The sequence below is a fragment of the Helianthus annuus genome, chromosome 13, assembly GCF_002127325.2.
Source record: "Helianthus annuus cultivar XRQ/B chromosome 13, HanXRQr2.0-SUNRISE, whole genome shotgun sequence".
NCBI classification, from domain to species: domain Eukaryota; kingdom Viridiplantae; phylum Streptophyta; class Magnoliopsida; order Asterales; family Asteraceae; genus Helianthus; species Helianthus annuus.
Window position 1 is genome coordinate 85,273,735 of NC_035445.2, and position 17,047 is coordinate 85,290,781.

The following is a 17,047-nucleotide window of genomic DNA, read 5'->3' on the forward strand; positions in this document are numbered from 1 at the left end:
GTACCTACGTTGTTGTTATTGCCATGGTTTCCCTGGGTGGCAAGCACTTGATTGATGAAGTGTTGCCAGGGGAAGTTGGCCATCATCTGAGACATCATGTTGGGTATGAAATTGAAACCTTGAAGGCTTCCCGGACCAACTGAGCAACTTACCCCAAGAGGGGTGCTGGCAACGGCACTTCGTGCTAAAGGGAGCACGGATAGGGCTTGCTCCCATGTGGTAGTTAGAGAAGTGGGACAACTGGTCACCGAGGATTGTAGGAGTTGGTCGAGTGTTAACTCGTGTCCCAGAGGAGTACCACTAACAGTTGGTTGGGAAGAGAGAATAGGATGAACAGTGGGGTTTGTCACAGTGGACAGATAAGGGTGAAGGTTTGAAGGGTTGCTGGGACCGGCTTCACTTCTTGTAACGAAGGGTGGTAGAGGTGGCCCAGGAGACAACGTTGGCTCAGGTTCGTCGTAATCTAGACGAATCCTTACACCTTTTTCCCTTTCTCTGTTCACATGTTGGTTAAGAAGTGATCTTAGCTCAAGGAAGTTATTAGCGACCCCCTCGGTGGTAAGTTCAACACGTGCCGGAGTGTCTGACACACCAACGTTGGGAGATGGAGCTCCAGATCTGGATGGGGTTGGTGTGTTAAAGGTAAGAAACTCGGGTGTACTCCCCGGAGTTGAAAAAGGCGTTGTTATTGTTGTGTGAGCTTGACCACTTCTCGGGGTAGAGGTGTTAGGGATCTGGTTTACCTCTCCTGGAGATCCACTTTCTGACATGGTGGTTTTGAATGCAAGGAGCTACACGTACCAGGTTTCTTTTGAGGAGAAACAGCGGCGTAGCCCCACGGTGGGCGCCAACTTGTTGATGCAAGAAACACGGGACCAAGGATGGTAGCTAAGCTGGTTAGGCAAAAGGGCTGAAGGGTTCAGTTTTGCCTAACGCAGGTCGCGGGGTCCCTCCACGTTTGCAAAACGTGGAAGGAGGTTCACTAGTATGTTCTTGTTATTTGCTTTGAGGTTCTTTCTCCGAGGCCAGCTCGAATCCAGAAAAGAAAACAAATAGAATGAATGAGATGAATCTGATGAAGAGTTATTTGGAAGTGACAAAGAACTCTTTGAATGACTAGAGATTAAGGAATCTCTGTGTTTTCGGAATGTCTTTGAAGTGTTCAGGAGCTGTCCTCTTATAGTGGAAGACTCCTCCTGAAATGGCATAAACTATACTAGCGAGACCTGTTTGCATATGGAGGGTTTCCCCTTTTGGGGTTGAAGGCTTTGGACCCCTGGTTAATAGAGTGTGCCTGTGCAGACCTGCTCTGACTTTGTGAGTTGGTGAGCATGGGTTGGTGAGACTAGTCCTTGGACATGACTGATTACTGTTTCTCGATTTCCTCATTTTACAACTTTTCATCCGATGAACCTTTCAACCTTTTAAGCTCTTTGCATATTAATCATTTTGTTTATCCTTGGGCTACCCCCGTCGTCACCAAACATGCACTAAGTAACGAGCCACCCTAAAACCGACCTAATAGCAAGAGGGGAACTTAAGCCTCCAAAAAACGGGCAAAAGACGGGCTATTGGGCATGGTCTTAGTTTGTATAAGTCCGAATTTCCTTGGCTCGTATAAATTTACTTGCCTTGTGTAATTAGTATGTAATCACTATTTAATTTCATTATCTAGGGTTTTGACATATGTGTGATGCAAGTTTGGTTTTCGGCTCTAACCATAAAAACCGAGGAAACCGAAAAAACTCAAACCAACCAAACAACTAATCTTCAAAGGGATTAAGGCCATCGTCGTTCAACCCTTAATCACACGCCCGAACCCAAACCCAAACGGCCAAACCCAAATGTGTAATTTTTGTGTGCAGGACTCAACTGAGGTGACTGGTGAGGTGTCGTCTACTTGACTACTCGTTCTCTCACTCACTGCCATCTGTTGAAAGCTCTACACCTTCATCCCTGTTAGCTTCTTCTTCATGAATGTCGGTATACCACTGCGCTTTCACTTCAACACGCACTCTCTATTCATCTTCCTTCACTCCTTCTAGAACCTTCCGGATCCTTCACCGTCGTCATCGCTCCAACATCTCCGATTTCCACTCCACCATGCCGCATCACAAGGTATCTCTTCAATCAATCAACACCTGCTCTATCTATCTATTCATTTTTAGATAATTATCGCCTTTCTATCTATTGACCTAGTTGAAGCAGATTGTGCTATTTAGTTTTCACGCTATTGACTAATCCTGTGCTGCAGTTAGGATATCATATTGATTAATTCGTACTATAATTTAGAGGAAGATTGTTTTATTTATGTGGTTTAGATGTATTTTTTGGTAATTACTCGATTAATTTGATAACATTTCGTCAATCAACGCTATTGATGAGTTAATCTGTACTATATTTTGGGGAAGATTGTTTGATATATGCGGTTAGATGTAATTGTTGGTAATTATTTGATAATATTTCGTCAATCAACACTTGTATTTATTTATCAGTTTGTTATTGAACGTATTTGCTGGAGTTTATTTATTGATTGTAAGAAAATTATTGCGTTTCGATTGACCAAGTTGAAGCGAACCGTGCTCGGTGTTATACACGTCGTGATGTTTAGGTTCTATGCTATTGACTAATCATGTGCTGCAATTACCTGTTTAGGTTGGATGTTATATTAACGGGTGAAGAGATCATATTGACTACCGGATGAAATGATCCCTGATTGTTTAATTTTTGTGGTTTAGATGTCATTGTTAGTAACTGGATTAATTTGATAATGTTCAGAAAAGAAGTGGTAAGAAAGAACAAAAGTGGACTCAGAAGCCAGGCAGTGATTTATCAGCTGATGCTGCAGAGTTTAGGCCTGCAGCTTCTGCAGAAGGTATTACTAACGGAATTGGTAGGCTCACAATTGTTGAAAACAATGCGCAGTCTCCTGTTGTTCCGGTGATACAGTTTGGGGGTATCAGATTGGATGAGTTAGCACCTCATGGACAGTCTCCGGTTGGAAAACCGAAGGCTTATGGGACGGTGTCTACTACAACAGTTGATGATTCTAAAAAAACTGTTGATACCGCGGCTCAAACTGTTGGTTTTAGTAAATTATTCAACAGCAATTTGTTGGAGAAGTTTACTGTAGATAATTCTACCTACTCCACTGCCAAAATAAGAGCAACGTTCTATCCTAAATTTGAGAATGAGAAGTCGGATCAAGAGGTAACTTTAATTGTTCATTTGTTCATTTCATTGAAGTTATGATGTTGATAGAATTTCAGTATTTTACACAGTTAATGACATCGAGTGTCGCATTTGCTTGGCTTATTGAGTAGTTTTGGTGTTGATAAAATCTTTATATCTGTCTGATTCCAGGTTAGGATAAGGATGATTGAGATGGTTGCGAAAGGCCTTGCCACATTGGAGGTACGGTGAGCGGGTAGTATTTTCTGATAATGTTTCTTGAGCATACTATTATGGTTTGATATTTTTATTAATATTTTGCGACTAACTTGGTCTTCTCTTTACGTATGTATATGCTTCCGTGTTATAATCAGGTATCACTTAAACACTCTGGATCACTTTTCATGTATGCTGGTCATGAGGGTGGAGCATATGCGAAAAACAGTTTCGGGAATGTGTATGTTGACATCCCTTTCTTTCCCTTTGGCTTTATGTTATCTGCATCGTCGTTCCGATATATATATATATATATATATATATATTCCTAAACACAGAAGTTATTTATATCAAATACCGTTAGCTTTAAGTCAGATTAGCTTTATTAAATTTGTTTTGGTGCTACAGCTATACAGCTGTTGGGGTTTTTGTTCTTGGAAGAATTTTTCGAAAGGCATGGGGCACTGAAGCTAGTAAAAAGCAAGCAGAGTTCAATGACTTCCTTGAGGTAATTGTCATATTAAACATTTAATATAGTGTGATGAATGGTAATGTAAAGTAAATTGTTTTTTTTCCTACGTTAAACCACTATTTTTTACGGATTTGACCATCATTTAGCGTGAACACATGAGCGTATCGATGGAATTGGTGACAGCTGTTTTAGGGGACCATGGACAACGACCTCGTGAAGATTATGGTAAGAGTGAAAACAACCTTTTAATTGTTTATATCATTTCACTTGCTTTTTATGTCTTAAGTTTGATAAATTATGGTTAGATCTGGTTTTTCGTCACTTATTTGTCCTACCTTGAGCAGTTGTTGTGACTGCTGTCACTGAATTGGGCAACGGGAAACCGAAGTTCTACTCAACTCCAGAAATTATTGCATTTTGCAGAAAATGGCGGTTACCTACAAATCATGTTTGGTTGTTCTCAACAAGGTGATTACCTAAGTTGTTGAAATTAAATGTAACATTGTCTTTTACCAACTCTTAAGCAATGTTGAAATCTGTCTTTTTTGCGGAAAAAATATAAGACAGTAAGAAAATTGTCATTAATTTCTTTTCATAATTACCACTTTTGGCCATTCAAACGAGTGTTTGTTTTTTTTTTAAAGGAACTCAGTGACATCATTTTTTGCTGCTTATGATGCATTATGTGAGGAAGGGACAGCTACGTCTGTATGTAAAGCTCTTGATGAGGTGGCAGATGTCTCTGTGCCAGGTATGTCGGAATTCATCTGTTGAACTTAATGGATTGATATTGCAATAAGATATTATGAAAAAAAATGTTAAATAAGAGTATATGATGGACCTTGGGCCATTGATTAAGAAAGAAGGTGACATACGTGGAAACACTAATGACTAGATACAATGTAAATCACTAAAACATATATAATATTTATCATCTTAATCGAAAATGAATGGTTACAGGATCAATAGACCACATAAAGGTGCAGGGGGAGATTCTGGAAGGCCTTGTTGCACGTATTGTAAGCCATGAGAGCACAAAAGAGATGGAACTGGTTTTAAAAGATTATCCTTTGCCAGTAGATGAAGGTTCGCTGGCCTTTAACTTTATTCAAAATATATCCTTTTAAGTGTTGCATAATATTTTGATAAACCTTTGGTTGATGACGTGACAGTCCATCAAGATTTGGGACCGGATCTGCGGGAAATATGTGCTGCAAATAGATCTGATGAAAAACATGTAACGCTTAGTCTCGTTTTTGATACTTGGTTATAACATATGTTTCTGAAAACTTCTGATAAACCTTGATATCATCAATGCAGCAAATAAAGGCACTTTTAGAGAATACCGGCACGTCTTTTTGTCCGGACAATGTGGACTGGTTTGGAATTGAAGCTTCTGATATACATCCAAGAAATGCTGATAGATCGGTGGTTTCCAAATTTTTACAAGCAAATCCTTCTGATTATTCTACCACTAAGTTAATGGAAATGGTTCGTTTGATGAAAGAAAAGCGTTTTCCGGCAGCTTTTAAGTGCTACCATAACTTCCGGAAAATTAATTCAATGTCTAGTGATAATCTTCATTATAAGATGGTGATACATGTGCATAGTGATTCAACTTTCAGGCGGTACCAGAAAGAGATGAGGTGTTACATCTTTACTCTTGCTTGATTTTGAAATTATTTTACATTTTATATCTTGTTACACAAAAAACCGTTACTTTTTATGCGTTACTGATTTGTACTTGGCGTTTTCAGGTCCAAACCAGACCTGTGGCCGTTATATCGAGGTATATGGTCATCCTACTTAATTAATACAACTGAAGTGCAACTTTATTGCATGTACATTATTATCATCATAATTTATTATATATATTTTTAACCAAAGGACATGGAAATTGTAATATTCAGATTTATAAAAGATTCAAACTCACCCCCTGTCAAATGTTTTGACTTGACGGTTTCCATGACTTATGCATATGACTCATCTGTTTTCTTAGGGTTTTTTGTTGAAATTAACTTGTTCAAGGCGAGTAAAGAGAAAGCTGCTGAGATGGCTAAACCTAGCATAGATGTTGGAAAAAATAACAAAAATAGTGAAGATATATCTGGAAAAAAAGGTTTAGCTGATGAAGATGCAAATCTTATGATCAAGTTAAAATTTCTTACATACAAGGTATGCTCATTTTAAACCAAGTATGATATATATATAGGGAAAGGCTAACGTACAATAGCTCCTTAACGTGCGACCAATATGCGACTTAATTACGCATAGGTTAAAACACAAATCACGCGAGATCAATTTTAAACCCTAATTATGCATGGTGAAACACAAAATCACGCAAGATCAAAACCCTAATTATTTATTTATTCTTCGGTGTAAATTACTTTCATGTTTTTCTGACCTTATATTCTTCTGGCGCAGTTGAGGACATTTTTAATTCGCAACGGCTTGTCAGTTCTTTTTAAAGATGGTCCAGCTGCCTACAAAGCCTACTACCTCAGGTAAAACGCAGTCATTCTTGCTGACCTTATATGACTTGACCTATATGCAGTGGCGAAGCTTGAGATTTCCGACCGGGGGGTCGAAAACGTATATACCAAAAATTTCTATAAAACCGGGGGGTCAAAAACGTGTATACCCAAAATTTTCTATACGAAAACTACATACTGTCCACTAACGAATGAAAAGTTCGGGGGGTCGGCCACCCCCTCCTGCCCCCACAAAGCTACGCCCTTGCCTATACGTTACATCTGCACTTATGTCATTCTTGTAATATATAGATGAAATTGCCAGAAATGTGTGTGCGCGCATGTGAATCCTTTTACATAGATAATTTTCATTTTCTGTTATTGTCTATAAAGGATTTTCTTTTATGCTATAGGCAAATGAAAATATGGAATACATCTCCAGGGAAGCAGAGACAGCTCAGCAAGATGTTGGATGAGTGGTAATGGATGAATCAAATCATCATTATATGTTTTACATGCTTACCGGTTTTTATTTTTCACTATACATGATACAATTTTTATTTCAGGGCAGTGTACATAAAAAGGAAATGTGGCAACCGACAGCTGTCATCATCTATATACTTGAGCGAAGCCGAGCCTTTCCTTGAACAATACGCAAAACGCAGTCCAGAGAATCAAGCTTTGATTGGATGTGCTGGTGACCTGGTTCGAACAGAAGATTTCTTGGCCATTGTTGAAGGAGGCGGAGATGAGGAAGGTGACCTTGAGACCGAGAAGATTCTAGAACCTTCTAGCCCAGGTCTTGATTCTATTCAGAAAAAGGAAGGTCTCATAGTATTCTTTCCAGGTATAATGATCTTAATTTATATGAAACCAACTTATTTCTTTTTGTGAAACTAGTAATAAGACCTGTGCACGTTGCGGCGCGGGTACATCGCAAACATCGAATGGATTAGTCCAGGCGTTATGTGATGCGTTAACAATATGAAAACGCGTGTTTCGACGTATCCGATTGAACTCAATGCAACCTACATAAGCATTGCGATTGGATAAAAACGTAAAGTAAATCAAATTTATACCGTACAATCATAATGTATAAAATGTAAGCCGACTCACGCATAGAAAATGTAACGGGTATAAAGAAAAACTGACGTGTAATCAAAAGGGATTAATTAGAGCTTTTAACAAAAGGAAAAAAAGAAAACACAATTTGATTCCACTCGTATTATATTTGACCTAATTCGTTTTCCAAAAAAGTTTACGTTGAATTTATACCGACACATACATAAAAATATGCACGTAAAAATGATTTTTATAACGAAAACGTATTCTATTGACCTAACTCGTTTCTAGATAAAGTTTACGTCGAAACATAGACCAATTGGAATTTATATTGACACGTACATAAAAATACGCACGTTAAGTTTTTTTAAGTAAAGGAACGAAAGGGATAAACACGGAACTTAGAGACAACGACAAATTATCTTTTTTTTTTAAATAAATTAGCGAACAAAAGTTATTGAAGGAAAATTAAATCAGTAAAAAACTTATTAGGGTAAAAACGTATAACATATATATTTACAAGGGTTTAGAAGTTGAAGGGGCTAGTTTGTAAAACTTGTAAAATGGCATAGGGTCTAAAAAAGTGTCAATTGTCAAAGTGAAGGGGGTAGCAAAGATTGAGTAGTGGCTAAAAGTGACAATTCTTAAAGTATAGGTGCCAACCAAAGCCGGTGGGAAACCCCACCGACTTTGGTTTTTAAGATATTGTAGAATGTGTATGATTATAAATTTGTTATTTTTATATGCATGTATTTTCACTAACTTGAGATATACATATTCCTTATAGGAATACCTGGTTGTGCTAAATCTGCTCTTTGTAAGGAAATACTAAGCGCTTCAGAAGGTCTTGAGGATGATCGTCCAATTCATAGTCTGATGGGTGACCTTATAAAAGGTGTCCACCTCTAGCAAAATCATTAACTTACAAATTATCGTCTTCTTAATGTTATAACGTGATATACTTTTGCTTTTTTTGGCGATTAAAATTTCAACAGGAAGATATTGGCAAAAGGTTGCTGACGAGAGGCGGAAGAAACCTTATTCTATAGTGCTTGCTGACAAGAATGCACCCAATGAAGAAGTCTGGAGGCAGGTAACTTTTTGAAGCACGTTTTCCATTGTGCATAAACTACACGTAGTATATTTTATGTACAAATATAATATAGAGGACAACATGCCTCGGTAATAAGATCTATAAAAGTATAAATAAACCTCCTGAATAACTTTATGGTGGTTTTCTTTTTTCACTTTTGCAGATTGAGGATATGTCCCGTAGCACTAAAGCATCTGCAGTGCCCATTGTGCCTGACTCTGAAGGTTTATGTCAATCTTTTATTACTTCTAATGAGATTGGTTTTAAATTGCGTGATGCGCTCCGAAGCGTTTAGTCCAAAAATCTGATGCGTGATGCGCGATGCGAGCGCATCGTGATGCGTTCTTTATAAAAAATAGTTAAAAATTATTTATACATAAAAACTTATAAAAACATACTTAAAGTAAAAAAACTGACGTAATTAGAAGATAAGAGTTGTGTTTTTTGGTTCAAATCAAGCATACTAAGATGTTAATTATGGAAAAAACCGAACACAGTTCATAAAATCTGGAAAAAAAGCATGAGAAACAATGTTGCGTGCATCAGAGCGCATTATGCGAAATGCGCCCAATATTCTCGCATCACGTAAACGCATCGCATCAGCTGTTGTGATGCGCTCTCATTAGTGCATCGGGCGCATCACGCATTATGCGCGCATAATGTACGCATTTTAAAACCAAGCTAATGAGTTATTCTTTTCGTCATAAATGCATTTAAATTCTGGTTCTTATAGTTACTTAAAGTTGTAATGTATACATTTTTGGAGCAAGCTTACTACTATAAGGGAATAGGTCAGACAGAATGCATCTTATTGTTCAGAAACCAGTAAAATGCCTCGTTTTCACTTATAGGGTCTATGCTATATTAACACTAAAATACTACATATGCGTACATTCAGGCCTCAACATCATAGGTTCTAAGCTAAATATATAACATGCTAGACTGAAAGGTTGACTTTATTGTCAACTGTTTGTCAAGAATGAATTAGCAGTTTACTTTAGCATAATAATTTTGGGGTTAACATGCAGGAACCGACTCAAATCCATTCTCTCTTGATGCATTAGCAGTTTTCATATACCGTGTACTTAATCGAGTTAATCATCCTGTAAGTTTGTTTTCTATGTATGCGATTGTAGTTGCTTCCGCTTGGTATTAAACTACTTATGTCACTATTTGATGTTTCATCTGAAGGGAAATCTTGATAAATCATCACCAAACGTTGGATACGTGTTGCTAATGTTCTATCACCTGTATGATGGAAAGGTATGACAGTTCTGACTTCTGAATATTATACTTTATTTTTCTTGCAAATCGTTACTAAGGTTTTTGTTCTTCGCATGTCAGAATCGTTCAGAGTTTGAAAGTGAATTGATCGAACGTTTTGGCTCACTTGTGAAGATGCCTCTCCTGAAATCTGAAAGGTAGATACATAGATAATATTTTTCAGAGCTGGCAATGTTGGCCCATCTTCTTATCAATGGGTCAATAATGGTCAAACGAGTCAAAAAGGATAGAAAGTTGACCTGGTCCCATTCATAAGACAATCGAAGTTACTTTATTATGGAAATTAGGTTATTATCGATACAATCAACTTATGTATACGAATTTTGAAATTTTTTGACAAAATGTGTTTGGGTTAACCCGACCAGTACCCAAGAATAGGGTTGAGCAAAAAACTGAAAAAACTTAACCGAACTGAAAAAAAACTGAACCACACAAAAAACCGAAAAAAAAAAAAAAACGAATCGAATAACCGAACTGAAAATTATGGTTCGGTTACGGTTTTGCATATTATGAAAACTGAACCACACAAAAAACCGTAACCGAACCACAAAAAAAAGAAGAAACCTAATCACACAAAAAACTGAAAAAAAAAAACGAACCGAAATTTACGGTTCGGTTACGGTTTTTGCATTTTATAAAAACCAAAAATAACTCAACCGAATAACCTAAAAATCATTTTTTAATGTTTGTTATATATTTATTTAGGAATTATAAATTTTATTCTCAAATGTTAAATATTTATAATAAAAAAATTAGCATGTTTATTTATCTTTGAAATGATTTATCCATTGCCTACAAGAAATAACTAAATTTAACATATAAATTAAATGATTTTCAAAGTATTAGAAGTTAGGTTTATGTGAACAATATTAATTAAAAGGGTTAAACACAATAACTTAAATGTAAACATCTAAGAAAGATTATTAAATCTTGGATCGTACTTTTAATTTCTGAATCTTACGTAATTTTGGTCCAAAACCGAACCGATCCTTTGCTTAAGCCGAACGGTTTTCAATAACTGAAAACGAACATTTCGGTTACGGTTTCGGTTTTAGGATAAAACCGAACCGAACCGTGCACACCCCTACCCTAGAACCACCGTTCATTGTGCTGGATCCGCCCATTTTCCACCTCTATCAATATCTACGCTCGATATTTCTGCTGCTGGACTAACAGTGATGTATGTTTTCTACTCTTTGGGGATGTAAAGGAGTCCGATACCTGATTCGGTGAAGACAGTATTGGAAGAGGGAATAAACTTATACAGGCTTCATACTAATAGGCATGGAAGGTTGGTATTTTCCATTCATATATATATATACTTTGGTTATATTGTTCTTTTTCCTTTCCGTACTTGTGTTAATGTTTTTTTTTTTTTTTTTTAATTTGCAGATCAGAACCCAGTAAAGGGACATACGCAAAAGATTGGGTTTTGTGGGAGAAGCAACTGCGTGAGGTTTTATTTCGAAATGCTGATTATTTGGCATCCATTCAGGTAGTATGTTTTATGTTTAATACTTTAATATATAGAACGAAAAAAAAATCCGAAACATGTTTTCCATTCATTTGTTCTTATAGTTGCATTAAATTTTCTTTGGAGATATTATTGAGGCTGTGAATACTACGTTCTGTAGGTTCCTTTTGAAATTGCTGTCGATCAAGTGTTAGAACAGCTAAAAAGAATAATGAAGGGAGAATATGTTACACCGATATCTGAAAAGAGGAAGTTTGGAACTATAGTTTTTGCTGCCATTGATGTTCATGTTGCTGACGTTCATAATCTCCTTTCAAATGTGAGTAAAATATCTACTTTTTCTGAAAAGAGTCTTAATATTTTGTTAATTAATATTCTTTGATTTTCATGTTTCCGTATGTGATATAAACTAGTAAATTGTCCCGCGCATTGCCGCGGCGTTCCGAAAAAAATTAAGTCAAAACATAGAGTCGTAGACCAACTGAAAACGTACATAATAAAATTTACGGGAAAAATTTTCAGAACACGTATTATATCTGACCCGACCCATTTCCAGAACAAAATAAAATTTACGTCAAAGCGTAGGCCAACTGAAAACATACATAATAATAAGCATAAGAACATATTATATTTGACCCGACTCATTTCCGGGAAAAATTTACGTTGAAACGTAAATCAACTTGAATTTGTACCCACATGTACATAAAAATAAACACGTAAAACTCGATTACAAAGTCTTTAGAAAGTAAAGGGGTTGTAAGTGTCAATGCGCTTGAGAGTTGAGAAGTAAAAGTATAAAAAATACAAAAAAAAAACGAAAGAAAAAAGCAAAAAAGACAAAAAAAAAAAAAAAAAAAAAAAAAAACCTCAAGTCACTATTCACCAAAGTTGGTAATTGTAGCATATAATATTTATTTTTCATGAAGTAGTCTTGAATGTATCTAATTATTTTCTTGAACAGATATCCGAGAACGACCCGAAGGTGAAAACATTCATAGAAAACAACATAGTTAACAACCTCCAAAAGGCCCACATCACTCTTGCTCACAAGAGAAGTCATGGTGTAACCGCTGTGGCTAACTATGGTCGTTTCGTGAACCAAAAGGTGCCAGTGGATGTAACCGCACTATTATTATCAGATAAACTAGCTGCATTGGAAGCCCAGCCCGGGTCCATTGATGGTCAGAAGATAACGTCTAAAAACGAGTGGCCCCATCTCACATTATGGACCGCTCAAGGCATACCCCCTAAGGAAGCCAATACATTACCCGAGCTGGTTTTGCAAGGGAAAGCTACGCGCATTGAATTTAACCCGCCTTTCACTATTACCGGGGTTCTGCAATTCCATTGAGCCGTGTGTACTACAAGTAACACTACAACCACCGGCTCAAGCGGGCCGGACCCTGCTGAATACCAGATTGTTTTGTACTAGAGCAGACGGTACTGACTACTGAGAAGTGGTTTTTGCTATAATTGGATCTTTGTAGCATACCAAATATACCGGTTTCATTCTGCTAGTGAGGAGGATGTTGTCTTGCACCTTTGAATGGCAAAACTGTAATTTTGTAGGACTAATGTTATGTAAGCCTGTTAGGTATATACCACAAGACAATAATACACAAGAAAACAGAGCATCGAATGATGTGCAATATGTAAGCCTGTTGGGTTTGTGTTTGAAATAGTTGGGGTTTTAGGTTGGTCATGGGGAAATGGGGGATGGTGACGGACATATCTAGGGAGCGGCGGCTAGAGGTGGTGGTATGATTGGGTTGGGGTGATGGTCGGAGGAAATCTACCACACCAAAGAGCAACCGACATCACATGATCTTGTTCTTAACGGATAAATGAAACTAGCAAAATAATAATAGTTATTGAGTACCAACTTAGTTCGGAATTTGCTACTACATTTGTCATTTCGATTGTTTTAGCTTTTATAATGTTATCTATGTAAATGAGCCAAGCATGAGCTCGGCTAAGTTTGAATTCGAGTGTCGTTTACCTTTTGAGAGCTTTGGCTTGTTTTAAGCTCGGCTTGTTTATTATATGTTGATTAAGTTATCTTATATACTAGTTAAGTTTTACATTTATATCTTTGGAGCTCGGGCTCGGTGGTTGTTATATAACTAGTTATATTTATCATAATTTTATTTATAAAATAATTATGATGTAAATACATATTTTATATTTTAAACGAAAATGATTAAATAATAGGGTTCGTTTAGGTCCTCAAGTCTACTTGAGCTCAATACGTGAGATTTGGGTTTGGGTTTCTTTATTATGCAAGCTACTTATTTAAGTTTTGCTCAATTCAAGTTTTTAGCAAGCCAAGTTTGATGCGAGCCGATCTCGAGTAGATTATGAACAACTCGGGTTGTTTACACCCTAATGTTATTCATCATATACTAGAGGGCGAACTATGTTCTTTGTGTTTAGGCTAATAACCATCATTTATGTGTTACGAAAACAAACGTGTATTTTCAAAGTTGGTCTTTGGGAGAATCTTATTGGGCATTGGTCAAGGCAGAGTAATTCAGAGGAATGTTTGTTGTAGGTGTGTTAATTGTGTGTGGCCTTCTATATATAGTTGTCCTTTCTGGTATTACTTTTTGCTTTATAAATATAGTATTTTGTTGTTGTATGTTCTATAAGAGCTTGTGTTTGTTTGTAGAATTAGTTCGTCTAGGTAAATGCCAATTAATAACCACTTTTAATCTAGACTACGGGATAGAGGTAAGACTCTCTACATCTTACCCATTTCAGACCCTACCTTAGCTTTGCTATTGGTGAGATATACTGAGTATGATGATAAAATCTAGACTACCTAAAAAAGTTGAAAGTTGGCCACTAAGTTCTTGTTTTGTTCAAATATACTATAAAAATCTGACTTTTAACATGTATAAATACTTTATTAATTAAACTTGTTTTCATGACATCAAATTGATGTTTATGTCATTTTATTGAGTGTTGTATTGACCTATTGTAACATATCATCACGGACGGATCTAACCCGGAGAGAGTGGTCGGACTAGAGATCATGTTGTGTTAGCGGGTTGACTGGTTAACGTATTTAAGGTTAAATAGGCAAACCCAAACACGACTCTATATTTACTCATATAAAAGGCGTCAACCCTAGATTAGACACTCTAAAAATGTGTCTTGCTAGTAATAATTTATACAAATAATGACTTTTTAACTTTTTTTTATTTGTAATTGATGTCTTTTAGTTTGTTTTTGTTCATTATCCGCATCTCAATTAACAAACTTTAGTTTATATAATTGGGACTAGCGGAACAAATGAAAAGGACCGAAGAACAAAGAAGTGAGAATGGACTGTCGAGGTGATGTATAAAGTTGTTGAAAGAATAGTGATAGGAGATTTTATAGCTTTAAATTTTAACACTTTACGAATACCCCCTCTAATTATTTAACATAAGCCTTTTGAAAAACATTTAAACTTGATCAAAGTTGTTTATTAACTACGTTGTATGCGGGTTGATTTATTTAATAAACGATTATACTTAACAACTCAAGACCTGATTATTTTTGTGTGATGTTGCCCTGCGTTGAGCCCAAAATCAACTTTAACCCATTAGCAATTTTTTATAGAATTTAAACCATGTTCTTTTAATTAATTATCCCCCCCCCCCTACTTTTTATAACTTGTAACATACATTTCAATGTTGTAATAAGTCTATCACTAGATATTTAAAGTTTATGATACAATTAAAATTTCAGTAGCATAAATCATAAAATATTTATTTTAATACTCTGATCTCTTACTTATTAAAAATGTTGAGTCTGTAACTTATACATAACACGTGGTACAAAACTAACTTGTGATTGAAATTACATAAACCAAACAAACTAAACCACTCGAGCATTACATATGAATCTTCTTTTCTTGGTCTTGGCTTTCATAGGGGCATTACTTACAAAATATAAATCACACACATTAGCAATGTCAAGGCTACTCGATGTGGGGTAATGTCCCCATCCACCTCAGTCGGGTAGCGTTTCCCACACCGCCATGGCTCCACCAAAAAGTAGCGCTAAGAGAGACCTTAGTGGGGGCCATGTGCATAAACCAATCAATTTTTTTTTGTTTTTTTTTTCTCTTTTTATCTTTTTTTATTAATAGTTAAAGAGATTTTATCGGGCTTTATTCCACACTATGCTAGTTAAGGATGGGGGCTTAAAGGACCCTCTGTCTACGTGATGTTAACGTGACATCAAAGACCCTAGGTTTTTTTTCCACACCACCTAGTCAAAGTAAATACATGAAGGTTAAAACCCTAAAAACTACTCTCAAACCATAGGAAAAAAAAACATTTTTTAAGCACCTATCCATTGTCAATATTTGTCATCACCGCCTACTTGTTGACATGAACACCTATCGATTGTCACCATCGTCCCCAACGGCGCCAACACCATCAATGCCACCTTAGTTCTTGCCATCAGTGTACTAAGTGTCGCCACCACCATGGTGGTTGCACCACGGTATTTGTTTATCGTTGTCACTAGCTAGCATACAAACTAAGGGATGAGATCGATATTGTATCGCTACTTAAAATACCGAATTTCTGAAAAAGTGGGTACCGTATACCGTCCCTAGTCTATTGGTACGGTATTCGTACTCATACAATATGCTCATCTATATATGGTACCAGTGTCGTACAACTACCAAAAATAATGGTACCGAATTCTAGAAAAGTGGGTACCGAATACCCTACTGAATATATATATACGATACGATACCTGTACGGTATAGGTAATTGTACCATATCCTCATCCCTAATACAAACATATGAACCCATTCTGATGCTTTTTTTTAAACAAATATCTTTCAACTTGAAACCATTTTGGCTAGAGCTATTTTCACTTGCACCAAATTGGTAGTTTGGTACCTCTTTAAAACTATTTGTTATGACCTAATTTCGTTAGCTGACCCATCAGTTTTACGAAGCTTAACTGTAATTAAGTTTAACTGGGTTAATATGGATCAGACCATGCCAAAAACTGGTAAACAAAACAGAAAGATTAATCGAGAACTAGACCAATAAACAAAACCCGAGTTAGTCTTGGTTCCTATTGACCCGTGAATGGTTCGAACCATCCGATCTACCATTTCTAGAGAAACCTGGATGGAACAATAATGTAGCATAATGATTCATTTTTTAACATGTTTAAAAAATAAAATGATTAGTTTACAACAAAAATAAATATGCAATTTATTAGAAACCGTGTTTTGGAAAATTTCTTGCAATTTACAATGTCATATTAGTATATTACATTAAATCATATAAAACCAAAGCTTACTGGTTTTGGACCACTTTTGGTCAATATCATAACATATTTATTTTCATAAAAAAAGGACTTTCATACCATCGTACGTTTTAAATTCGAACATTCCATTTTTCTATAAGATTTAAAACTAGTTTCGTTGTTTTCACAACATTCATCACTTTTAGACGAAAATAAACAAAAAATTGAAGTAAACAAATAAATTGTAACGGTATAATCATTACTTATTAGAAAAAAATATACTAAAAAATATACTCATAAGAAAAAAAAAAAAAACACAATAAAAATACGATGTTATTTGAAATGATATTTTTTTCCAAACTTTTTATAGTTCAAATTCTTAACATACAAGTTTCAATCCTTGCATCATTAGCCCTAGAATTCAAGTTTTAAGAAACCAAGTCACAAATTCTAAATGCAAATTCATAGAATGACATAAAGATTTACATGTTATTCTAATTTCCAAACAATGCAAATTCACAAACTCTAAATGCAAAACCCTA

The 17,047-nt window shown here is 36.0% G+C and overlaps 1 protein-coding gene across 1 annotated transcript; it reads left to right on the top strand.

Moving 5' to 3' along the window:
- The first annotated feature begins 1,737 nt into the window (after positions 1-1,737).
- On the top strand, positions 1,738-13,324 carry LOC110898438 (tRNA ligase 1). Its single transcript, XM_022145222.2, has 26 exons — positions 1,738-2,118; positions 2,779-3,210; positions 3,364-3,414; positions 3,546-3,628; positions 3,796-3,895; positions 4,006-4,084; positions 4,204-4,327; positions 4,504-4,610; positions 4,820-4,945; positions 5,032-5,096; positions 5,180-5,505; positions 5,617-5,648; positions 5,859-6,034; positions 6,284-6,363; positions 6,744-6,809; positions 6,897-7,177; positions 8,180-8,287; positions 8,388-8,485; positions 8,649-8,709; positions 9,514-9,590; positions 9,677-9,748; positions 9,830-9,906; positions 10,980-11,060; positions 11,162-11,264; positions 11,404-11,562; positions 12,205-13,324. The coding sequence occupies exons 1-26, from the start codon at positions 1,978-1,980 to the stop codon at positions 12,592-12,594; spliced, it is 3,495 nt and encodes a 1,164-aa protein (XP_022000914.1). The 5' UTR covers positions 1,738-1,977; the 3' UTR covers positions 12,595-13,324.
- The last annotated feature ends 3,723 nt before the right edge of the window (positions 13,325-17,047 follow it).

Excerpts from the sequence above, each read along its gene's own strand:
- LOC110898438 (XM_022145222.2), top strand. The coding sequence starts at position 1,978 with ATGTCGGTATACCACTGCGCTTTCACTTCAACACGCACTCTCTATTCA. Across the intron at positions 7,178-8,179 it reads TCTCATAGTATTCTTTCCAG|GAATACCTGGTTGTGCTAAA; the intron begins GTATAATGATCT and ends TATTCCTTATAG. Across the intron at positions 11,061-11,161 it reads CATACTAATAGGCATGGAAG|ATCAGAACCCAGTAAAGGGA; the intron begins GTTGGTATTTTC and ends TTTAATTTGCAG.